The sequence below is a fragment of the Schistocerca nitens genome, chromosome 5, assembly GCF_023898315.1.
Source record: "Schistocerca nitens isolate TAMUIC-IGC-003100 chromosome 5, iqSchNite1.1, whole genome shotgun sequence".
In the NCBI taxonomy this organism is placed as follows: Eukaryota; Metazoa; Arthropoda; class Insecta; order Orthoptera; family Acrididae; genus Schistocerca; species Schistocerca nitens.
This window is the reverse complement of record NC_064618.1, coordinates 443,109,005-443,134,732: the sequence shown is the minus strand read 5'-3', so window position 1 is coordinate 443,134,732 and position 25,728 is coordinate 443,109,005. Positions and strand designations below refer to the sequence as shown.

Sequence of the window (25,728 nt, the reverse complement as noted above, 5' to 3'; positions counted from 1 at the left end):
GAGAGGCCTCTAAAACGAAAAGATAGCATTTGAATATCTTCCTTTACTTTAAATGTTTTAGGAAGTTCCTATAATTTGTAATTCATCGAATACAGTGGTACATGTAATTTATTGTGCGCAATATTTTTCATCAATATTTTTCAGTAATGCTAATGTAATTTTAAGGCGGATGGTGGGGGGAGGGGGAAGTAGAGTGTAGTTCTGGCACTTCCGCCAGGGGCACAGGGCGACATTTACCCTCGTTCCTGCAGAAATTAAATAGTAAGACAATCAAAGACGTGGTCAGTAGAGACAGAACACAAAGTCTGATAGCATACAGATGTGAAAGGGAACGTTCTAATCATCGCTGGAACTACGTTAAGCGTACCCTAAATGCTACTAAACGTCCTCTTTTGTGGTTGTGCTCATTTTCACCTAATGTGAAGCACACTGGGTAGATTTTACACATTGCTTGAGTTATATGCATACTTTTGCTCTGTTCTGGCAGTGCAGTAGAATTCATTTGATTCAACAATGTCCTATAGCCTTAATTGAAAATGCCAATGGTAGTGCGACATTAGAAGCGTGTTTCTATAATGCGAAGTGAGACCTCTGATTTAAAAAAGATTTTATTCGCAGGTAAATGGCCTTTTCTAAATAGACCTGAGAAATAATTAGATCTGCGTAGGGCAGCAGTCTAGAACACGAAATAACAACAAAGTTGTTTCACCGAGACCATACGACACAGACAACAAAATAGTTCAGTTTGACTCTTTCCCCATCGTTCACCGACAACCAACATTTTTGTACTTATGAAATAACTCCAGCCTTAATTTTTTCCGTTTAACTGTAACTAAAACTTCAGAAAAAATTCAGACAAAATTTCATTATCTCGTACAACAACATTCAGAGTTAGATTCACAACAATATGGTGACTAGGAGTTTTCTAGTAAAATTATTTCGATTGGGTAGGATGGACTTTAAATTTAAAAATAATCTCTAGAGTACTTTCGTTTTGAGACGGGTAACAAACACACCAACCTTCTTTGTACTATCATCAGCTTGTCATTAGATACTAACTACGTGTATTCGTACACTGAAAAAATGAGCAGAAATAAAAGGCCGTTGCGCACTGCAACGCACTTAATAGTGATTGTTAAAAATCTTTCTTTTTTTTTGCTTCTGTGACTCACGTTTTAAGATTAAAAGAGCAAGCTAAACCAATCGAACCTGGATGTATTTTGCAGCCCTTTAGCACTGAGGTAGGGTGTCGATTCGCCACGTTTTTCCCGGGAGAGTCCCGTTTTTTACCAAAATGTCCCGCTGCCCCGAAAGTTTTTTTGGGGACGCTCAAATGTCCCGTTTTTTTTATGATTCCGCTTGGCTAGAGTATTTTACGCTACTGGTTAACTGCGCACTTATTTACGCTAGGCAGCGTGTGATTACCTTCAGCATACCCCCATCATGTACCGAACTGTCAAAAATCGCAAGTAATTTTAGAGGCACTATAGGTTACGAATAACAACGAAGATTCTTCTCTTCTAAATCGATCCACTGAATCCGTCCTTTCGGTCCAGAGATACTCTACACCACTCATACTTGTTCTCTGGCTTTCGTAGCACACAATGTTTTGCACTGTGCAATCACTATTTCATTATGCCAAAACGGAAGTGTAATTTTAACAGCAATATAAGAAGCGAGTTTCCTTTTATGATCGGTAGTGGCGAAACTGTAGAATGCACGTTGCGCAGATCAAAATTTGCTATTGGTCATGGTGGAAGGTCTGACATTGTGAATCACATTAAGACGAAGAAACATCGCATGAGTGATCAAACGAAAAGAGCAAATAAATGCGTGAGTGACTACTATGTAAACTTAAAATCAGTAACAGAAATGGATAGGCAGTTGGCAGCACAAGAAGCTACGTTTGCATACCACAGTGCAATGCATAACCATAGCTTTAAGTCAATCGACTGTACTGCAGCAGTTGTTAAAAAACTTTTCAATCCGTATGTGTATTAAATTTAGTCAATGCAATATTTATGTCCCGTTTTTTATCTTCATTGTCCCATGTTCTTCTCTAATTTATTTTAAATGTCCCCTTCTTCAATGAAAATGAAATGGACACCCTACACTAAGGTAATGGCGCGTGCCTAACTTTTCATATAAAAAAGAGAAGAGAAAGATGCTTCTGAGCTGAATATTTTAAGACAAGAAACCAGTTTTCCCTAACCGCTCCGAACATCAGGCAGTTCCAACATTTTTCTTATGCGAATGCCTTAAGACAATATAAGATGCCGGAAGCGTCCGGGTCAAGCACGCCTTAGTCAGGAATGGGGTTCTTAATAGGTTACCTTGCTTTATTTGTCACAATAAAAATATTGTTCTCTAAAAAAATAATAATAATATCAGGAATTGATAAGATATCCACCTGCCACCTACAAGAAACCGTTTACTGAGATCTGCAACGAATTACCCTCAGGTACACCACGCTGTCTAAGGCGCACTGGAACTGCCCGATTAGTGATAAAATAGCATAGTGAACACATTTCCTGTGTCTACCATTCCAGCATCACAACTTAATTAAAAATATCACATCATTGCCGAATCGCGGAAAAGCGGACGCCCTACTAGACGGGATAAACGAAAAGTCAAAAGATGATTTTGCGGCTAACATATAAGCTATTTCACATGTTCTCGTAGGCGCATTCTTCCCCATTCCCGTATACCGGAAAGCGAGTCATACATTATTCGTAGGGACATTAGTCAGCTGCTTTGATCGAGAACGTATCTAATGTGTTTACAACAGTTTTTTACGTAAAAAATATTCCTACTGCTGCTTTGGTGATTGATTCGGTGCTGTCCAAGTGAGTCTGGCGAAGAGCAACAATGATTTTATGAGTCAAGGTGAGTGTGTGAATTAACATGAGCGAAATGAATTGTGTGTAGATGTGATGAGATTTATGGAAGAATTAGCACGCAAACATTCTTTTCCTACACAATTAAAACAAAAATCTGTTTGCATATGACGTCTGCACTCCCTGTCTTAGAAGTGACATTCCTATATCATTATACAAAATTATCAAAGAACGAATAGTAATAAAAAAAATAATAACGATAATAATATCAGAAATTCATTACTTTCACATGTGCATCCTGTGTCATAACTATTACTCCATCGCTCTTAGCAGCACATTGAAATAGTGAAAGACAATATGGTAGAAAATTGGTAAAACTACATCAGTATCATGGACGTAATTTAGTATTAATTATGGCTCACACAATCTTGTGAGAGAAGTCAGTGGAACGACATTATCTAAGAAGAAATTAGAATGTGGGAAACGACGCCAGCACTTTTAACGAGCGCTATGGTTATGTACATTACACAGGTGCCGCATGCAAGCAAAACCAAGAGAGCAAAGCAATGTCCAAACAACAGACTGTTCAAATGTTGACAGTGAGACGGCAATCGCCGACATAAAATATGGGTTACGCGAGTCAATGTAATCTGGAACTTTACATTTTCTTTTTTTTTTTTCTTTTTTTTCCAGTAGTAGTCAGCTATCCATACCAGAGTGTAGATGGAGTGGGAGTTCAACTTTCGATAAAAGAGCAGTTAATATCCATTGTTATTAATAATTACGCCTTCCATTTCTGAGAAAAAAAGTGTCAATATTATTGAAATAATTTTGGAATCAACGTGGTAAAATTGAGAAATAAAAAAAAGGAAGAGAAAAATTAAAATCAAAAACTGTTTTTGTGATAATATTCTGTTATAAAATGTGATCTTCAAATATAGACCACTGTAATAGCATTGACTGACTGTACCCCTAGTTCTTGGACGGATATTTAATACATTGTGAATGAAAACACTCACGTACAACACTGGTGTCTTAGTCTACAATACTTGTTATTTATTTCCCAAATCGTTTTCGACTATTACACCATCCTCAAATACAAAGATAAATGTGTCGAAGAGAAATTGTTGTACGATCAAAGATTTTAAACTAATGCATCCGATTTCCAAATGTGAAAATTGTTAATATACTTGGTAGAAAATAAACTGAACAATAAATTTTGGTGACATGTTCCAAAGGTGTAATTTAGGACCTGTTGAAGACAAGATTATTTTATTCAGTCACACCCTTTGAACATGTCATCAAAGTTCGTTGTTCAATTTATTTTCTTCTAAGAACAGTTTAATCTGCTGACTATTTCATTAGTTAATGTGTCACATATTTTATCTTAGTTAAATAATCTTAAATGGCATTTTCACTTAAATAATTCCCCTCGTTTTATTCCCAAATCAAACGTCAATAATTTTCATCGCTGGAAACAGAGATAATCTTTAGGTGCACTAGTTCAAAATTTTTTATCCTACAAAAATTTGACTGCGCCGGATTTTTTTTTCTTTGGTACCCAATGATAGCAAAACAGCCGAAAACCTCTGTGGAATAAGTAATAAATATTGTAGAATTTTACACTAGTGTCGTGTGTGCTTTCATTCACAACAAATTACAATAGCTACACTGTGTACAGATACACATACTATTCATACATTGCATGTGTATGATTTATGTAAATTGACTTTATGAATGAATGACTCTGGATTCAAAAGTCCGACCTTCAAAGAGACGACTTTAATTAAATTTCACATTAAAACGGATGTTGTTATTGTTGTTTCGGTTTTGTCCTGATCATAACAAAATGCTTTGACTGATTGTATTTGAAAGAAACAATAAAAATATACACAATCTACGAGTTTAGATGACATGAACTTTACATGAGATTACCTAACCACACTAATACACGCAATACGAGAACAGATACGGGAAGAAGATAATTTTTACCATTTGCCTTTCCATTTCATACTGGTAGTATAAAATTTAAGTCTCTGGTGTACTCAATTCCTGGTTACAAGCTCAACCACCCAAATCTATAACGACATTAAAATAACCGTTTACAGAGTTAATATCGTAAGAAACTTAGCAAGAATCTATTGAAACATATTTCAATTAAAAAATATCCCTACAGTAATAGCAGATATAAGAGGGGACTTCAAAAAATAAGTTGCAGACTGTTAAGACAGACTGAATAATTTTTACTGAATGCTGCGCTACATTTCAAAGTGACAGGCACGTCATTTTTCAACAAAGTCACCAAGTTTCTGTAAACAACGCTTGGAACGTTATACCAATCGTTCATTTCCTCGCGGCTAGAAATCCACTCCTTGGTAACCGCTGCATGAACGTCCTAATGGTTGAAAAATCTTTCCTCCCAGACGTTCTTTCAGCTTGCCCAATATGGAAATCACGTGGATCTTAACTTTCGATTAACATCATCCAAATCAGTACAGCGTTGGTTAAATTGTTGGCGCTGTTTCACTACAGCTGGACGCGACTTTGCATTTGATTCTTTTATCGCCATAATTTTACGGCGGATCTGTACGAAATTTAAGCGTTTTGTCAACAAGAACCGTACTGCCCCGCGTACTTCAACTTTCGAATACGTTTTCAGCTGGCGAGCCATTGCACTCGCTCATTGCGATGCACTAGAAACCTGTACCGCAGCCGAACTGAGTCTGCAGGAAACCAGGAACATATAGTCTGTTCCGACAACAGCACTATTGTTACGTAATAGTCTTAGCGTGGGACGCATATTTAACTTACTTTCGGAAGGCGCTTTGTACAGCAAGGGAAAAGAAAATCGGCTGTGACCTTTCCGAATGATCCACCCCAACATTCTTCTTGAGTGCTTTAAGAATACCACCACAAACAACGTATCTGACCGCATATGCCGCATCAGGTGTCATCACTATTATTATCTCTAACTCAAGCTTAAAGACTACAAATTGCTTGTGTGTTGCCTTAAGCTTAATTGTGACAAGTGATAACTATTTTTTCTGGCTACAGGAACTACGGTTAGCAGAAAAACTATCATATGATGACAGATTTGTTCAAAAATGTCAGTAACTCGTCCTGGTCCATATGGTGAACCATGAATAATGTCGGGGTTCTCTGCAAACACCATTAACTTGACATTTCTGTGGAAGTAGTCTCACATATATTGTTGCAAAATATGACGCCAGACAGTGACATCGTACTTTTACCGCTATGAATCAACCAAACATATGTGAATTTATATATGCAGGTAGGACATTAATTTAATAGCATAACTTTCACGCAATGTCACGAACGAGATGAAATAAAATATTTTTAATTTTTACTTGTTCGACATTTAATCTTGTTCATACTGTGTCGATACGTCACATTTAATCTAAAATCTATTGCAGACGATTTCCAACATTTTGTACTTAAACAGGCTTTAACTTCTAGCCACTGAAGATGAGTACAAGCTCGTACAAGACAAGAATGGATACAGAAAACAATTCTGTGGTTTGCAATGAAACCACCCAAACTTTTACATTAAGTGACAGGGAAACCACGTAAAACATGTGTCATGATGGATGGCAATGTATTTGAGCCTCCGCCTCTGATGTACGTGCATACAAGACACACAAGTGTGTTCGACAGGCTGGCTTGTTAGATTTCTTTATTTATTTATTTTATCCCGACCAATAAGATGAAACACGAATATACGCCACTTAACTGATAAAATGTAAGACTACAAATCTTAGGCAACTACAGACTAGAATTTCGCAGTCTCAAGAGCGCTGTTGGTAGATTGGTGGATAGAACCAGTACTGTAAAAAGTAGGCCGAAATCAGTTCTGGTCAACTCTTACAAAACACTGTCATCATATTGAAACTCCGTCTCTGGAAATTAGTTTCGCTCTTATAACATTAGAACAGATCTGACGGAGCGGCTTCCAGGTACTTCACTCTTTGTGGCCCTGAAGGAGTCTCCATCCACGTATCATTCATCTTTCCACATGCAAATTCTAGCACGTCACGTTTGCAGTATGGTTTAGGGTGGTAAAGGGGCGTTATGCTACGGAAACTGGTATATACAAAATGTTCTTTAGTGCAAGCGTCAGAAACGTTTACCAATCATATTGTAACTAAAATATATTGGACAGTTCTGTATTAAAGTCAGAAAAATTTGAATTGACACAAGGACACATTTGCATCTAGTTTTTACCCCAGAAACCACTGAGCAGTGCTATGTTAAATGGTGTTAGTTACATCTGGCTCCGTTTTTGCTCTATTCGCAACTCACAGAATCGGTTACCGCACATTTCTGTATTCAGGTCAATTACTCCAATTGTATGTTCGTGGTCTCCGTGAAAATATGTGTTTAAGAAATCGTACGTTTCTCGCCATCGGACTTTATTTAATATTTTGAAGTAAATAATGATGTTACGATTTGCGCAGCTCAGTTTTGTACTGTTTCGTAAGTCATTTGCACATGTTAAAGCTTCAGACGCATCAACAGTATTCCAGAACTAGTCGAACTAGCAACAGTTTACATACCTCTCTGTAGATAAGACAGAAACGGAATCGAATGAGATGATAGAAAGTAATAAGTACTCAATCATGATTCACTTATCTGTGGCATAAGGAAGAGTGACATATTAAATACAAGCGCTTCTGGCTCAGCAAACTCACTTTTCGCTCCTAACACAAATAACTATAACACATATTTTCATAGCTCTCTCGTCGTAAGGCACTAATATGAAGTTTAGCACACTTTCGTCAGACGAAGCCGAATCCGCAGTGACACAGTTGTCGTTGAAATTCTTTAGGATTCATCGATCACGGCAGATTGATACAGAACATAGAAGCTAGTGAAGGAAAAGAGCATGGAGTTGTCACAAATTTTCTGCAGGAAATTGTTCAAACAGCTGCGCTGATACCAACTAAACACGCGATGCGGGTTAGATCGATGATCCCAATACGTTTGCAGCCACTGCTTAAGAGAAAGAGGTTCGTCGCTGACGGACAATGCAGCCCTTATGCAGCCGCCGGCGCCAGCGTGACAGATGCAGGGGACATGTACCATGTGTACTCACGGTAGCGGCCGGCGCGACATCCTCACTGCACAGATGCAAGCGTCATACTGGAGCCTCCCGCGTCACTCCGACCGCTGTGAAGCTCTGGACGCACGGCGCATGCGCGAACTGTCAACCGCGGCGCTGCGGGAGGCGGCACTTCGAACCGAACGCTTGGTGACACGTGTGCGAGCTGGGTGACTGCTGTGTTGAGCGACATTCGATCGTCAACCATACAGCTCAAACCACCAGGGTTTTTTTTCTCTCTCTCTCTCTTATTTATTACTTAAATCCGTTCACGTGAGAGGGATACGGGGGAGTATGCCAGCAGTCATGTCACTACTCTGCTGTTCTTAATATATATTAATGACTTGCCATTCTATATTCACGAAGATGCAAAGCTGGTACTTTTTGCCGATGATACAAGTATAGCTATCACACCCGACAGACAGGAATTAACGGGTGAAATTGTAAACGATGTTTTTCAGAAAATCATTAAGTGATTCTCTGCAAATGGGCTCTCATTAAACTTTGACAAAATACAGTATATGCAGTTCCACACAGTAAATTGAATGACCCCATTAATAAATATAGACTTCGATCAGTAATCGGAAACTAAGGTAGAATATTCAAAATTTCTAGGTGTATGCATTGGTGAGGGGTTGAACTGGAAAAAACACACTGAGGATCTGCTGAAACGTTTGAGTTCAGCTACTTATGCTATTAGGGTCATTGCAAATTTTGGCGATATACATCTGAGTAAATTAGCTTACCACGCCTATTTTCATTCTCTGCTTTCGTATGGCATCATTTTCTGGGGTAACTCATCATTAAGTAAAAGAGTGTTCATTGCACAAAAGCGTGTAATCAGAATAATTGCTGGAGCTCATCCAAGATCATCCTGCAGACACTTATTTAAAGAGCTAGAAATCTTCACTGTAGCCTCACAATATATATATTCAATTATGAAATTTGTTATTAACGATCAGAACGAATTTAAAAGTAATAGCAGTGTACATGGCTACAACACTAGGAGAAAGGATGATCTCTGTGGTGTCACCGCCAGACACCACACTTGCTAGGTGGTAGCCTTTAAATCGGCCGCGGTCCGTTAGTATACGTCGGACCCACGTGTCGCCACCATCAGTGATTGCACACCGAGCGCCGCCACACAGCAAGTCTAGAGAGATTTCCTAGCACTCGCCCCAGTTGTACAACCGACTTTGCTAGCGATTGTTCACTGACAAAATACGCTCTCATTTGCCGAGACGATAGTTTAGCATAGCCTTCAGCTACGTCATTTGCTACGACCCAGCAAGGCGCCATTATCAGTTACTATTGATATTATGAATCATGTACCGTCAAGACCGACGTTCTTCATTAACTGATTAAAGTTAGTATTCCACCAGCTACGTCCTTTTTTCTAAAGTCTAATTTCCTTGTCCTGTTCCAGACCTCACGCCAGCCTGCATGAGCTAAAACGCGTGCCTTTCTGCCTCCTCTAGTAACACGGTGTTGGCTCTCCTGCCAACCACAACATTGGCGACAAGGCAAAACCGCGTTCTTATCGATATTGCCCTGATTTACTTGTGTAATGGCTTCGCCACAATCTCCAGATGTACTGTCCGAATTTTATCGCTTACAGAATCAGCAGACGCAGGGCTTACTGGATGCCCTTGGACAGCCACAACACGCAGTTGCACCAACTTTTCGTCCTTTTGATGCTGCATTGCAAAGCTGGACGGAGTGGTCACGCTAATTTGGATTCCATCTCGCCGCCTACAGAATTCAAGGTAACGAGCAGCAGCCTTTTTTGTTATCAATAGTCGGGGTGAACACGTACCGTGTGATAGTCATATTATTTCCCCGACGCGACGTAGCAACTCTGTCCTATGAAGAAATTTTGTCTGCATTAGATGCATATTTCAAAGAATCAGTCAATGTAGTTGCGAAACGGTATACCTTCTTTCGTACAAAACGTACGGCAGGTCGGACTAATCGGGAGTGGATTGCAACCTTGCAAGGCCTTACAAGGGATTTTGCTTTTGAGTGTCAATGTGGACTCCCTTATTCAGATACTATGGTACGTGATGCAATTGCACAGAAAGTTTCTGATGTTCGTATAAGGGAACAGATTTTGAAACTAGTCAATCCCTCCCTTCAACAAGTGATGGACATATTGGATCGGCAGGACACACTTGACTTTGCTCAGGAATCTTTTGAAACTTACCCAGCAGTGTGTCAGGTTAACCGGCCCACCGGGCGAGCTGCACGGAGCAGTAAACAGCCCTCGCGCCTGGCCGCGCAGCTGCTGCCAGTCTCTCAGCCACGTGTGCCACGCCGGCAAGCAAATGCAGTGCTAAAATCATGCCCGCAGTATGCTACTAGACAATCGCGTGAGGATTGCCCGTCACGCCAACCTATTTGCTTTTATTGTAATAAAAAAGGACATGTTCAGAGTGTTTGCCAGAAAAAGCTCAGATCAGAAGCTCAAAACCATTCCAGGCCCTTTGCTTTGCGTCGGAATCGAACCAAGGATACTCGGGCTCGTGAAACTTTGCCCATGGAAATTCATGTAGTTCATTCCACTCCGCCCAGTGCCACTCTCTCTAACAGTGACTGTGTTCATCCCACAAATAGTGTGCGTTGACATCGCCGGAAATCCCGTCAAGTTACAAGTGATTATGTACCAGTGTCAGTTCACGTTGCATGAGACAGTCGCTCTTGTCGTCAGCAGGACAATAAACTTTTTGTGGACTTAACGGCAAAGTGATACCATTCCAGCTCGATACCGAGGCTGCAGTTTCACTGATCAAACAAGACACTTACAAACTGCTGGGCACACCTCTGTTGCGTGCCACAAATGTTAAGTTAACTGGCTATACAGGTCAAGAGATCCCTGTGTTAAGACAGTGCAGCCTTCTTGCAACATACAAAGGACAAACAAAACTTGTGTCATTGTACGTCCTTCGTTCTTCTTCTGCAGTGAACTTGTTTGGTTTCGATTTATTTCAGTTGTTTAACTTGTCTATCATAAATCAGGTCCTATCAGTGAACCAGACTGTGCCTTCAGACAGTGTTTCTCGTCTATGTGCAGAATTTGCAGACATTTTTGCACCGGGCCTTGGTTGCGCTAAGAACTATAAAGCACATTTGGAACTGAAAGTAAATGCGCAACCGAAATTTTTCAGAGCGCGCAAAGTTCCCCACGCATTGCGTGATGAGGTCGTAAATACATTACACGATTTGGAATCACAAGGTGTAATTGAACGTGTGCAGGCTTCTGTCTGGGCATCACCATTAGTAATTTTGCCAAAACCTTCAAGAAAATTGAGACTTTGTGTGGACTTCAAGGCAACAGTAAATCCACAACTAGTGATTGCAACTTTTCCTTTACCCCACCCGGAAGACCTTTTTGACAAACTGTGCCCGGGTAAATATTTTTCGAAGTTGGACCTCGCAGATGCGTACTTGCAAATACCAGTGGACGAAGAATCCCAGCGCGTTTTGGTGGTTAACACGCATCTTGGGTTGTATCAATTCAAACGACTGCCATTCGGATGTGCATCCTCCCCTGCATTGTTTCAGCAATATCTGCAAACTGTTTGTGCGTCGGGCCCTACTGCAGCAAATTATCTGGATGATATTGCGATCTCCGGAAAGACGGAAGAAGAACATTTGGCCAATCTCAGAACATTATTTCAGGTCTTGCGACAAAATGGTCTTCGCTTGCGGAAGGACAAATGTGTGTTTTTTGCTCGTGATTTGCCATACCTGGGACATGTACTTAATGCCCAAGGCATACATCCCAGTCCCACGCACCTTCGTGTCATACAAGACTTGCCTTCGCCGCAGTCCGGAACCGCGCGACTGCTACGGTCGCAGGTTCGAATCCTCCCTCGGGCATGGATGTGTGTGATGTCCTTAGGTTAGTTAGGTTTAAGTAGTTCTAAGTTCTAGGGGACTGATGACCACAGATGTTAAGTCCCATAGTGCTCAGAACCATTTGAACCATTTTTGAACCTTCGCCGCAGAATTAGAAGCAGCTACAGAGTGTGCTGGGAAAAATAAATTACTATAATAGATATGTGCCACATGCCTCTTCCATTTCAGCTCCGCTTCATCGCTTACGCCGTAAAGGTGTTCCGTTCGCCTGGATGACGGAATGCGAACGCGCCTTTCGCCAGTTGAAATCGGCGTTGCTTTCCAATACTTGCCTTACGCCATTCGATCCCCAGAAGCCCCTTTTGTTGCTGGTGGATGCATCGGATTTCGGGATCGGTGCTGTGCTTGCGCACAAAGATGGATCACACGATCGCCCTATTGCCTTTGCGTCCAAATTGCTCTCGTCTGCGCGAAGAAATTATTCACAGATCGAGAAAGAAGCTTTGGCTCTCGTATTTGGTGTTACAAAGTTTCATGATTTCTTGTATGGCCGTCACTTTACCATAATCACCAACCACAAACCTTTGACATCGCTTTTTCATCCGAACAAGCCTGTACCTCCACGTACAGCGCAGAAATTCATTCGCTGGTCTATTTTCCTCTCGCAGAACCGCTACGATATCTTGTATCGGTCCACTGCTAAGCACGGAAACGCCGATGCATTGACCCGCTTGCCTGTTGCTGAGGATAGGGCATTCGATTCCTCCGAACTTGCTTGTATGTTCATTGATGCGGAAACCGATGATGTGGTCGAATCGATTCCGATTGATTTTCGTCGTGTAGCTACAGCCACAGCTGGCGACCCTGTCCTTGCTACCGTTCTGCGTTTTGTTGCTACGCAATGGCCCTTGTCAAAGTCACGGATCGGGGACCCGTTGGTTCGCCGATTTTTTGCTCACAAGGAGAGACTTTTTGTTCGACGTGGTGTTTTGCTGTTGCGTTCTGATAATGATCAGTCCAGGGTCGTCGTCCAATGTTCGTTACAGTCCTCTGTCTTACAGCTTCTCCACCAAAGACATTGGGTTATAGTGAGAACGAAACAACTTGCTCGTCAGCACTGTACTTGGTTCGGATTCGATGCCGCAATTACGCATATGTGCTCTTCTTGCATGGCGTGTGCCGAACAACAACCAGCACCACCGCGGAAATTCTTTGCATGGCCAAAAGCCACTTCCTCTTGGCAACGCTTACATATCGATTTTGCTGGTCCATTCTGGAATGCTCGATGGTTGGTTGTGGTAGATTCATTCAGTAATTTTCCTTTTGTTGTGCGGATGTCTTCCACGACGTCATCTGCCACCATTCAAGCGTTATCTACCATCTTTTGCATTGAAGGTCTTCCACAGACTATTGTTTCCGACAATGGCCCACAATTCATGTCCGCAGAATTTCAGTCATTCTGCAAGGCCACTGGTATTCAACCAGCTGCTTTCAGCAACGGTGCCGTCCGGTCAGCGCCCTGGGGACCCATCTACTGGCTCGCCTCAGCCCCAGGTGTTACCGACGCTGCCTTCCATTTTGCCCCATGGCGACGCGCCGCCGCCGCCGCCTGTTCTCCCACGGGCGACGCCCGCAGTGGACGCGTCGCTGCAACCGCCGGGCGCCTCCCTGGGTCGCGCGCCGCCGATCGCTTCCCGTGACCAGTTGTCCTCCGACATGGAACTCTTGCCCGCTCCGGACCATATGTCGTCTTCGCCCGTCGGGTGCCCCGGCCCGATGGAGGTTGACCCTTCGGCCCCTCCTGTCTCTCTGCGGGGGCATACACTGCATGTTGGCGTGCACTCTGGAGCAGGTTTTCACGCGTTTCCTAGCTCCCCGCAGTCCGAATGGCAGGGTGCGGGTGGCACAGCCTCGCCTGTTGTTAGGCTCCCCACCTCGTCGCATACGTCAACATGGGGTCCTCCCCACGGCGGGCGGAAGCCTTATGCCACAACCGTACGCCGATTTGCGGGATAGGAATGTGGTGTCACCGCCAGACACCACACTTGCTAGGTAGTAGCCTTTAAATCGGCCGCGGTCCGTTAGTATACGTCGGACCCGCGTGTCGCCACTATCAGTGATTGCAGACCGAGCGCCGCCACACGGCAGGTCTAGAGAGACTTCCTAACACTCGCCCCAGTTGTACAGCCGACTTTGCTAGCGATGGTTCACTGACAAATTACGCTCTCATTTGCCGAGACGATAGTTAGCATAGCCTTCAGCTACGTCATTTGCTACGACCTAGCAAAGCGACATTATCATTTGCTATTTATCTTGTGATGCATGTACCGTCAGACCGATGTTCACCAATTATGGATTAAAGTTAAGTATTGCACCAGCTACGTCCGTTTTTCTAAAGTCTAATTTCCTTGTCCTGTTCCAGACCTGACGCCAGCCTGCGTGAGCTAAAACGCGTGCCTTTCGGCCTCCTCTAGTAACACGGTGTTGGCTCTCCTGCCAACAACAACAATCTTCACTACTTAAGGTTAAATCTAACTGTGGCTCAGAAGGGGTAAATTATGCTGCCACAAAAGTCTTTAGTCACTTGTCTAATAGCATCAAAAGTCTGACAGATAGCCATATAGCATTTAAAAGGAAATTAAAAGAATTTCTTAATGGTAACTCCTTCTACTCATTAGATGACTTTTTGGATATAGTAAGTGGGTAATTTGCCAACCCCACAAAAAAATAAGAAAATAAAAAAAAATTAAAAATATTGAGTGTCATGTAATATTTTGTCTAATGTAATATCTTGTATAGACACCTTTTATTAACCTGACACGTTCCACATCATTAAGGAGTGTCATATTCATGATCTATGGAACACGTACCAATCTAATCTAATCTAACTACTCTTCGGCCAAATGACATTGCAACATACACATATAACGTTTTTACAGTGAAAAGATTAATATATATTGGGTTCCAAGTCCATAGAGTTTTTCCCTAACTTTGAACAGAGACACATAACAGAGACTTTAGTCATCAATCACAAACTCGTTTTCAGTTTTACCAAAGTCTGCAAACCTGCGCTAACTTTTCGCTTTTCTATTCCGCGACTGTTGAAATCACTTAGTTTTGAAGCGAAGAATTCGCCGAGCTATGTTCGGAGCGCATTTTCATCCGAAAAGGAAATTAATTGAAGGTCCTTCCATAGCGCGGAAAAGGTGAAAATCCGAGGGCGCAAAATTAGGTGAATAAGGTGGGTGCGGAATGACTTCACAAGCCAACTCCTCTATAGTGTTTTTTGTCAGTCTAGCAAAATGCGAGCTGCCGTTATCGTGGAGTAGCATCATTTCACTCAGTCTTCCTGGTCGTTCTTCTTGGACTGCGTTTGCAAGAAGTCTCAGTTATTGACAATAAATTTCAGCGGCGACGGTTACATCTCGCAGTACACCAGACCGTCGCTGTTCTACCAGATGTGGATGCGCGCAGGGCTTTGCACGGTGAGTTGCTGCTTCATTTGGGCTCAACCATTCCTTTATTTATCGTATGCTTGCACAAAGACCTCACTTGTCGTCAGCCGCAACGATACAGGACAGGAATAATGGGTGTTGTACACGAGTCAACTGATGAGCAAGCAGAGATGGCCAACCCCCTGATTTTTGTGACTTTGGGTTAAAGCATGCGGTACCCATGCACCTGATTTTGAACCTTCCCCGCTGCACGCAAATACAGCACCAGTTTCTTGCCGTGCTCTGTCCAATGGTGTCATTTCCACATAAGATGCAAATGTTTGTGGCTCCCTTTATTGAGCTCAAACAGAAGAATATGTAGGAAATGTTCCTATCTCTGCACGTGGCACTTCATTTTCTAGCATCCACAGCTCCACTCGCTATCTCGAAATAAGAAATTGACAATATGCTATCTCAAATGGCAAATGTAAACTACAAATAAAATAAGTGACAATCAATAAATAAACCTACAGCAACTGGAATACCAGCATGCAAAACAAAAACGCTACGAACTTAGGCACCGGCCTAATAATAGGCTGAAATATAATGAAAACGACTCATTTTGTTAATTTTTTATAAACGCGGATGGTGGTGGTGGTGCGACTGCTGCTAAGACGCCGATGACAATGGCGATGTCGATGACGACGATAACGATAACAAGACGGTGACAGTGACATGTCTGGCACATCCTCTGAGTAGCGCTGTGTGCGTATGAATGAGCGAAGCAAGAGGAGAATTTCACAAAACAAATAAATAGTTCACTTTGTTCAGAATGGAAAACGCCGGCCTGAGTGGCCATGCGGTTCTGGGCGCTACAGTCTGGAGCCGAGCGACCGCTCCGGTTGCAGGTTCGAATCCTGCCTCGGGCATGGATGTGTGTGATGTCCTTAGGTTAGTTAGGTTTAAGTAGTTGTAAGTTCTAGGGGACTGATAACCACAGCAGTTGAGTCCCATAGTGCTCAGAGCCATTTCAGAATGGAAAACAAATTGGCTGAGAAATAAAAAGTACTTTCCGAACCGCGTACTTCAGACTTATCACCCTGATCGGTGTGTTTTCATTCCTTCTGTTTCCTTCTTTATATTTTTCAATTGTTCTTTTCTAGTATCTTTCTGAACGAATAGATCCAGACCTAATCTTTCTGTCACACTCCATAGTTCACTGATTACAGGATCATCGGAATGATTATAGTCCTTCATAACATCGCTTCAGTTTTTTCCGCAGCTCTTTGTACCATGGTATTTACCAGTTGTACAATTTGAGTGTCCTTTTCGGATGGCCAGGTCGTGAGTTGTTGTACAAAATGTGTGCCCTGCATTTCAAACTGCCCGTGCAAAACATGTCTGTCTTCTTCCGCAAAATTATCCATCCTACCCCGGTTAATTGGGGAGAAGCGGAGTTTGAGGCACAACTTAACAAGAAAAAGGGACCGGTTGGTATGACATGTTCTGAGGCATCAAGGGATCACAAATATAGCATTGGAGGGCAGCGTGGAGGATAAAAATCGTAGAGGGAGACCAAGAGATGAATACACTAAGCAGATTCAGAAGGATGTAGGCTCCGGTACGTACTGGGAGATGAAGCTTGCACAGGATAGAGTAGCATGGAGAGCTGCATCAAACCAGTCTCAGGACTGAAGACCACAACAACAACAACCCCGGGTAAGCTACTACAAACAGCATATTGAACGCATTATTGTGGCCAAGATAAACACGAAACCCACGCCTGCCACAGTAGTACAAGTTTATATGCCACCTAGCTCTGCAGATGACGAAGAAACTGATGAAATGTATGATGAGATAAAAGAAATTATTCAGATAGTGAAGGGAGACGAAAATTTAATAGTCATGGGTGACTGGAATTCGATAGTAGGAAAAGGGAGAGGAGGAAACGTAGTAGGTGAATATGGATTGAAGGGGAAGAAATGAAAGAGGAAGCCGCCTGGTAGAATTTTGCACAATGCATAACTTGATCATAGCTAACACTTGGTTCAAGAATCATGAGAGAAGGTTGTATACATCGAAGAAGCCTGGAGATATTAGAAGCTATCAGATAGATTATATAATGGTACGACAGAGATTTAGGAATCAGGTCTAAATTGTAAAACATTTCCAGGGGCAGATGTGGACTCTGACCACAATCTATTGGTTATGAACGGTAGATTAAAACTGAAGAAACAGCATAAAGGTGGGAATTTAAGGAGATGGGACCTGGATAAACTGACTAAACCAGAGGTTGTACAGAGTTTCAGGGAGAGCATAAGGGAACAATTGACAGGAATGGGGCAAAGAAATACAGTAGAAGAAGAATGGGTAGCTCTGAGGGATGAAGTAGTGAAGGCAGCAGAGGATCAAGTAGGTAAAAAGACGAGGGCTAGTAGAAAACCTTGGGTAACAGAAGAAATATTGAATTTAATTGATGAAAGGAGAAAATATAAAAATGCAGTAAATGAAGCAGGCAAAAAGGAATACAAACGTCTCAAAAATGAGATCGACAGGAAGTGCAAAATGACTAAGCAGGCATGGCCAGAGGACAAATGTAAGGATGTAGAGACATATCTCACTAGGGGTAAGATAGATACCGCCTACAGGAAAATTAAAGAGTCCTTTGGAGAAAAGAGAGCCACTTGTATGAATATCAAGAGATCAGATGGAAACCCAGTTCTAAGCAAAGAAGGGAAATCAGAAAGGTGGAAGGAGTATATAGAGGGACTATACAAGGGCGATGTACTTGAGGACAATATTATGGAAATGGAAGAGGATGTAGATGAAGATGAAATGGGAGATACGATACTGCGTGAAGAGTTTGACAGAGCACTGAAAGACCTAAGTCGAAACAAGGCCCCGGAGTAGACAACATTCCTTTAGAACTATAGACAGCCTTGGAAGAGCCAGTCCTGACAAAACTCTACCATCTGGTGAGCGAGATGTATGAGACAGGCGAAATACCCTCAGACTTTAAGAAGAATATAATAATCCCAAAGAAAGAAGGTGTTGACAGATATGAAAATTACCGAACTATCAGTTTAGTAAGTCACAGTTGCAAAATACTAACGCGAATTCTCTACAGAAGAATGGAAAAACTTGTAGAAGCCGACCTCGGGGAAGATCAGTTTGGATTCCGTAGAAATGTTGGAACACGTGAGGCAATACTGACCCTACGACTTATCTTAGAACAAAGATTAAGGAAAGGCAAACCTACGTTTCTAGCATTTGTAGACTTAGAGAAAGCTTTTGACAATGTTGACTGAAATACTCTCTTTCAAATTCTGAAGGTGGCAGGGGTAAAATACAGGGAGCGAAAGGCTATTTACAGAAATCAGATGGCAGTTATAAGAGTCGAGGGACATGAAAGGGAAGCAGTGTTTGGGAAGGGAGTGAGACAGGCTTGTATCCTCTCCCCGACGTTATTCAATCTGTATATTGAGCAAGCAGTAAAGGAAACAAAAGAAAAATGTGGAGTAGATATTAAAATCCATGGAGAAGAAATAAAAACTTCGAGGTTCGCCGATGACACTGTAATTCTGTCAGAGACAGCAAAGGACTTGGAAGAGCAGTTGAACGGAATGGACAGTGTCTTGAAAGGAGGATATAAGATGAACATCAACAAAAGCAAAATGAGGATAATGGAATGTAGTCGAATTAAATCGTGTGATGCTGAGGGAATTAAATTAGGAAATGAGACATTTGAAGTAGTAAATGAGTTTTGCTATTTGGAGAGCAAAATAACTGATGATGGTCGAAGTAGAAAGGATATAAAATGTAGACTGGCAATGGCAAGGAAAGCGTTTCTGAAGAAGAGAAATTTGTTAACATCCAGTGTAGATTTAAGTTTCAGGAAGTCGTTTCTGAAAGTATTTGTGTGGAGTGTTGCCATGTTTGGACAAGAAGAGAATAGAAGCTTTCGAAATGTAGTGCTACAGAATAATGCTGAAGATTAGATGGGTAGATCACATAACTAATGAGGAGGTGTTGAATAGAATTGGGGAGAAGAGGAGTTTGTGGCACAACTTGACTAGAAGAAGGAATCGGTTGGTAGGACATGTGTTGAGGCATCAAGGGATCACCAATTTAGTATTAGATGGCAGGGTGGGGGGTAAAAATCGTAGAGGGAGACCAAGAGATGAATACACTAAGCAGATTCAGAAAGATGTAGGCGGCAGTAGGTACTGCGAGATGAAGGAGCTTGCACAGGATAGAGTAGGATGGAGAGCTGCATCAAACCAGTCTCAGGTCTGAAGACCATATCAACAACACCCCAAAGCAATTGGACATTTTGGCAGAGTGCAGAATTAATTGTTTTAACTCATTAACCTCCCCGAATAAAGTCTGCACCGCCTCCATAATAGCTCCGAGAGCTCTCTATAGTCCTCTTTCGCTATTTTAGTTTGTCTTTCAGAGAGTGCAGTAAGTTCGGACGCAAGGTCGTTCTGCTTCTGGCGATCTCTACAGTCTTCGCTATTTCCGCAGCTTTTTATAATTTTATGAAATCTCATGAACCATTGCCTTCTGGTCATTCGCTATCTCGGCCACAGCCGAAGACATTGACTAGAATTTTTTAAAAATAATTCAGCTATCGGATCTACCGGTCGTAATTTCTGCGTAAATATTAAAATGAAACCCACCGCAATGTTAAGAATATCAAGATAATTAATAAGGTAGTATACTGCCCAACACTTACGATTGTAGCATTACTAGTTACGTCACATTGGTTAACAGGCAAAAACAATCTAACCGTTACTGTTGCGTTAGAGGCTGGTTACACTCGCAAATTATATTCATTTCTGAATCGTAAAACGGAAAATACTTCATTGCCTACTTGAACACTGCTAAATGCACTTTGAGCTATTCCAAGCCATCAAAACCTGACCCAAGAAGTCGTTGAATGTGAGGTCCGCCAGTTATGGCCAAGAATGTTAATGAAAAAAACATGAAAATTTTAATTTGCTTCTTTGATGCTCAACCGCGATCGTTTCTCCGTTCCTCGATGTACCACAGTTTTTTGTATTCGTTGTCTGTTACACTGCCTCGTCGCTTAGAAAAACAAGTAATTAAGAAATGTACACAAATTGGTTATAACATTACACTAACATTTATGAAATTCCTGTAACAGTTGTCCTGTCAGCGCGAGCCAATATGTAATAATATCGTAACACAAGCACTTGCGAAAGAAATGATACTACTCTCGCTCGCCCTCTCTGATGGCACACGGCTGATCAGGAATTCAATTCCTTTCAGTATTATCACAATAAAAAGTCTTTGTAATAAGTGGATAAGGCAGCAGGTTCTCCGTTCACTGTAATTCATGATAGCATTAAATTCTCGTCTCATATAGCTGCCGATCCAGATTAGGTCTAATTCGATTATTAGTGTTATTACTGAATTTATTCTGAACTCTCATTAATGACAGTTATTTCATATTATTATTCATATTCTCTGAACTGTAAGGAATGTAATAAGAACGTGGTACGCGATTTCTCGTTAATAACTTCTTTTACTGTTTGTTAAGATGACTGTACGGCTCCCAAAACTACGAATGAGAGGAATTTTGCAAAGGCAGCAATTCAACTTCTTTTATTCTTTAGTAACCAGCGAGTCGTGTCAGCATTGGCACTAATTCATATTCCGTGCCTATGGTTTCTCTGTATCCTTACATAATCCCTGGCCAACATCAGAGGTAAAGCGAATTTCAAAATATGTCGTAAGATCTATGTTATAGTGTTAACAGAATCTTCCGTCGGTTCTTGGTAGAACAACATTATAATAAATGAAAAGCACCAGTTTGCTTTTGTTCTACAGTCAGGCAGAGACATATCAACTAGGCTGGCTGAACATGAACGCAGCTGGAGGTTGCAGAATTCAGACTCTGCATTTGCTGAGCATGTACTGAGTGAGGGTCACAACTACCAGCCAGTGTCCCATGTGCTTCACTTAGCAAACAAAGGCCATAAACTCAACCTGCTGGAAGCCCTGGAAATTAACAAACATCTTGCTCACAGTCCAGATCTCATCCTAAATGACCAGACACAGCTCAACACTTCCCCTCTCCTAAACTTCATATAATCATCTCTGTTGTTCATTACTTCCCACATTCTCCCTTCCTACATATTCCCATTTTCCTGTATTCATTAAGTTGTTTTGTTTTATTGAAGTTGTCTTTGTATTCCATATAGACTGTAGTTACAATGGGTAAGGCCTTCTTTTAACTGGTACTTGTATTTCTGTCCATGATTAACACCCCATTTAGTTTTCTCATTAAATACTGTTCATATTTTACTTTGCTCATTTATTTAATGAAAACTGTTACACAGCCACTGCTTTGATTATAATGTTAATGCTAAAATGCAGTACCACCACACTCTCAAACTGTAGGTTCCCTCAAACGCCTCCATCTTCCTGCATTTATTTCTGTTTATCTTATTGATATTGCTTAAGTTCCTTGCGTATTCTGTAGTTACATTGATAATTGTCTCTTCTTTTAATTGGTTTGTGTATCACTCTCCATGTTTCATACCTCCTGATGTAGCCTTGTCTAGTACTTATTTTATTTTATTTTATTAGTTTTGTTTATTAATAGAAACTGTTATGTAGGCATGCTATTCCTATTTTTTGCTAAAGGTTTTCCTGTCTACTCCATTGTTATTTATGTACTGTTCAATTTTTGCTTTTTCATTGCAAAGGTGTTACTTACTGTATGTTTCTAGTTCAGTCTAGACGTGTTGCTTCTCTTCCAATGTTGTTTGCAAACATTTTAACTTCTTTGGTGATAATACTCAGTAAATGTCTGAAGATGGACTTGTAAGCCGAAAACCGGTTAACAATAAAAGTAATATTGTGGAACAAAAGCAAACTGGTGCTATTCATTTATTATATGTTATAGGGTTATAGCTGGAAAGATGGGTAGATGGCTGGGTGGATTTCTGGATTCAGGAATAGAGAGCCCGTTGACCTGGCCTTGGCATAGGATGTGGAGTGTGCCCTGGATTACAGGGGATTGTGGAGGAAATTGGTTATGATCGTCGAGTTTGCGAAGAAATGACGGATTTTAGGTGGGCGCGGAGTTTGAAAGGGAATTAGACATCTAGTGCCCCGTTGATAACGGGATGACAGTGACTTAGAGCACTCAAACCGGCTGAAGGTGATGAGACGCCCGACGACGTCGATGACAAGTAATCGATAACTTTACAAATGACCGTGCCGTGCAGGCTAGCTCAGTGGTTAGCATTGTAATTCCTTACACAGAGCGTTTCGTAGTTAACGTCGAAAACTGGCATGAATACTGCTCAGCAGTGTGGGATCCGTACCAGATAGGGTTGATAGAAGAGATAGAGAAGATCCAACGGAGAGCAGCGCGCTTCGTTACAGGATCATTTTGTAATCGCGAAAGCGTTACGGAGATGATAGATAAACTCCAGTGGAAGACTCTGCAGGAGAGTCGCTCAGTAGCTCGGTACGGGCTTTTGTTAAAGTTTCGAGAACATACCTTCACCGAGGAGTCAAGCAGTATATTGCTCCCTCCTACGTATATCTCGCGAAGAGACTATGAGGATAAAATCGGAGAAGTTAGAGCCCACACAGAAGTATACCGACAATCCTTCTTTCCACGAACAATACGAGACTGGAATAGAAGGGAGAACCGATAGAGGTACTCAAGGTACCCTCCGCCACACACCGTCAGGTGGCTTGCGGAGTATGGATGAGATATAGATATAGAATGAAAAATACACGGTAATAAAAGCAAAAACGCTCGAGTAAAGAGGCGTACATGAACGAGACGTTTTCGAGGTAAATGGGGATGTTTGGTTACTTGGCGCCACTGCGTTCAGTAAGAAATATTTCCCTGGTTAATACAAGTGTAGACTACCTGACAAAGAAGCGAAGCACCCAGAAGGGAAGAGGGAAACGAAGTGGAACTTCGCGGGTTGAGAGGCTTGATTTCAAAAGCGAGTCATATCTAGTGAGAAGTTATCAGTATGAACCGCTCACGGCTGTCCCCCGATGTTGAATACGCTTTTGGCTATAGTCAGCCGTCTTCAGGCCTGCTGCCTTGGGTGCAAAGGCTGACGGAGAATTTGGCTCGTCGCATGGGTCATCTCAGGTGTCGTTTCCTTCGTCAACGGGCTCTGCTGCCGAGGCACCTGCCGGTGTAACCGACGTGATAGACCGCCCTCATCGCAGGGTGGGTGGCGGGTGCTAACGTGGTCGTATCATTCGATGCGGACGGTCAACTGGGAGGCTGGCCGCCTGGACAGGTGGCCGCTCCTTCAGCAGGGTCTGAGCTGACACGCTGGGGGTGAGATTTCCTCGTTATCGGGAGCTCCAGTGTTAGATGCGTTATGCAGCCCCTTAGTGAAATAGCATTCAGAGCCAGAAAAAAATCCAATGTGCATTTGGTATGTCTGTGACGATGCCTCGTCCGAGACGTGGAGGAGGCCTTGCCTGCGGTTATCGAGCTTGACAGATGTAGTCGTCTGCAAGTTGTGCCTCACGTTGCCACCAGTGACGTTGTCACTTAGATTCTGAGGCTATTCACAGTTCGTATGGGCAGCTGATGGAGACGGTGAAGACTGCTGGCCTCTCACGTGGGATGTAAGCAGAGCTAGCAATTCGCAGCATTGCTCCCAGCGCTGGTACGGGTCCTCTGGTTTGGAGTCGAGTGGACGATCTCAGCCAAGGGCTTCGTCCACTCTGTGACGCTCTTTTCTGCACATTTCTCAACCTGCGATATTAGATCGGGAACTGTAGATCTCCTCTTGATATTTCAGGGGTGCACTACACAAAGGAAGCAGCTACGTGGTTACCGGAGTAGGTGAGGGCGGGGCTAGAAGTTACTCAAGTAAGTTGTTTCGATTGAAATAATTCCGCGAGGGAAAGAGATATGAATATAAAGTAAACACGTCGTGAAATGAAACGCCACAAAGCACCGACAGCAGCCATCGTAGACAGGCTAGTGGTCCTCGGAACATCGGAACGACAGCATGTGCGTCGCTGCTTCACGTAAGTAAATATTTTCGTACTTGGTAATTTTGATCTATCTCACGAATTTTAACCAGTAGACTTAGTGTTTCAGTGATTTATTGTAAGGATTTATCTACTGTTTTGGTACATAATGCTTAAATTACTTATGTTTCGTATGGTAACCAATATCTTGCTTTTATGTCAACATGTGTGATTGGGGCTAGATGTTCCGTTTTTCGGGGGCACGTTGTGACCTCGGAACAACTTGCCCAAATTCATTTGTACCACCAACGAAATATAAATATCCTTATGTTTTTCTTTTGTAGTACGAGGACGTGTACTCCTTTGTCACAGGAGTTGATGCAAAAAGCACCAGATGTCAGGAAAATAAAAACTGTTGCCAAAGAATTAGATATTTGTCATGACTTTATACAGATTTGTCAAAAAGCTAAGATCTGGGGTAGAAAATATCGCGACTGGTTAAAAAAAATATATTGGCCTTTACTGAAGAACAGGAAGATAAGTTAGCAGAATATCTGTTGCAATGTGCTTCAATTATCTTTGGTCTTCTGCCAAAGAAGACAAAAAGTTATCATACGAATGCGCACTGAAATTCAATATTCACAATATTCCACCGTCGTGGCACGAAAATAAACAAGCTGGTCCAGACTGGCTGACTGGTTTTTTAAAGAGACATCCTTACCTGTCAATAAGAACATCGGAGTCAACGAGTGCCAGCAGGGCGACATCATTTAACAAACGCAACATTACCGAATTTTTATATAAAGCTGAGCACAGTGTTGGATAAATATAAATTTCCACCTTCAAGAGTATATAATTTAGGTGAAACAGGCGTTACCACAATGCTAAAGCAGAGGAAAATTATTGTCAAGAAGGGAATGAAGCAAGTTGGAGCCATAGTATCTACTGAATGAGGGACATGCATTTACTGACAGTAAATGCAATAAGGTCATGCAGTTCCTCCCATGTTTTTTTCCCAAGGCTTGAATACAAGGATCTGTTTATAAAAGGCTGACCACTGGAAACTATCGGCGCAGGAAGCAGTACAGGGCAAATGACAGCTCCGCAGTTCGAGAAATATATGGATCATTTTATCAAACATACTAAACCATCACCTGCAGATCAGATTTTGTTGTTGCTCATAACCACCAATTCATTTTGATATCAATGTGGTGGAAGAAGCGAAATCTAACTCAATTACAATGCTGTCATTCCCGCCTCATTGTACGCACCGCCTACAGCCATTGGATGTTGGAGTAAATACACCTTTCAAAAGCTATTGTTCAAACGCTCAGGACAGTGGGCTACGCAATAATCCTGGCTAGACAATGTCGATATATGAGTCCCGAAAAATTGTTAGATACGCGCTACCTCTTATGGTGGCTCCCATATGCGTAATGAGCGCTTTCAGAAAAGCTGGTATTTAGCCTTATGACCCCAACAT

The 25,728-nt window shown here is 42.0% G+C and overlaps 1 protein-coding gene across 2 annotated transcripts in view; it reads right to left on the bottom strand.

The window, feature by feature from the left end:
* Positions 1-7,983, bottom strand: part of LOC126259446 (uncharacterized) — a 369,777-nt gene extending 361,794 nt beyond the window's left edge. The window contains exon 1 of one of the 2 annotated variants that reach the window (XM_049956263.1): positions 7,938-7,983. In XM_049956263.1, coding sequence (XP_049812220.1) covers positions 7,938-7,940 — 3 coding nt within the window. In that variant the 5' untranslated portion in view covers positions 7,941-7,983. The remainder of the gene's footprint in view (positions 1-7,937) is intronic. The other variant, XM_049956264.1, reaches the window with a different exon arrangement.
* Positions 7,984-25,728: the final 17,745 nt, after the last annotated feature.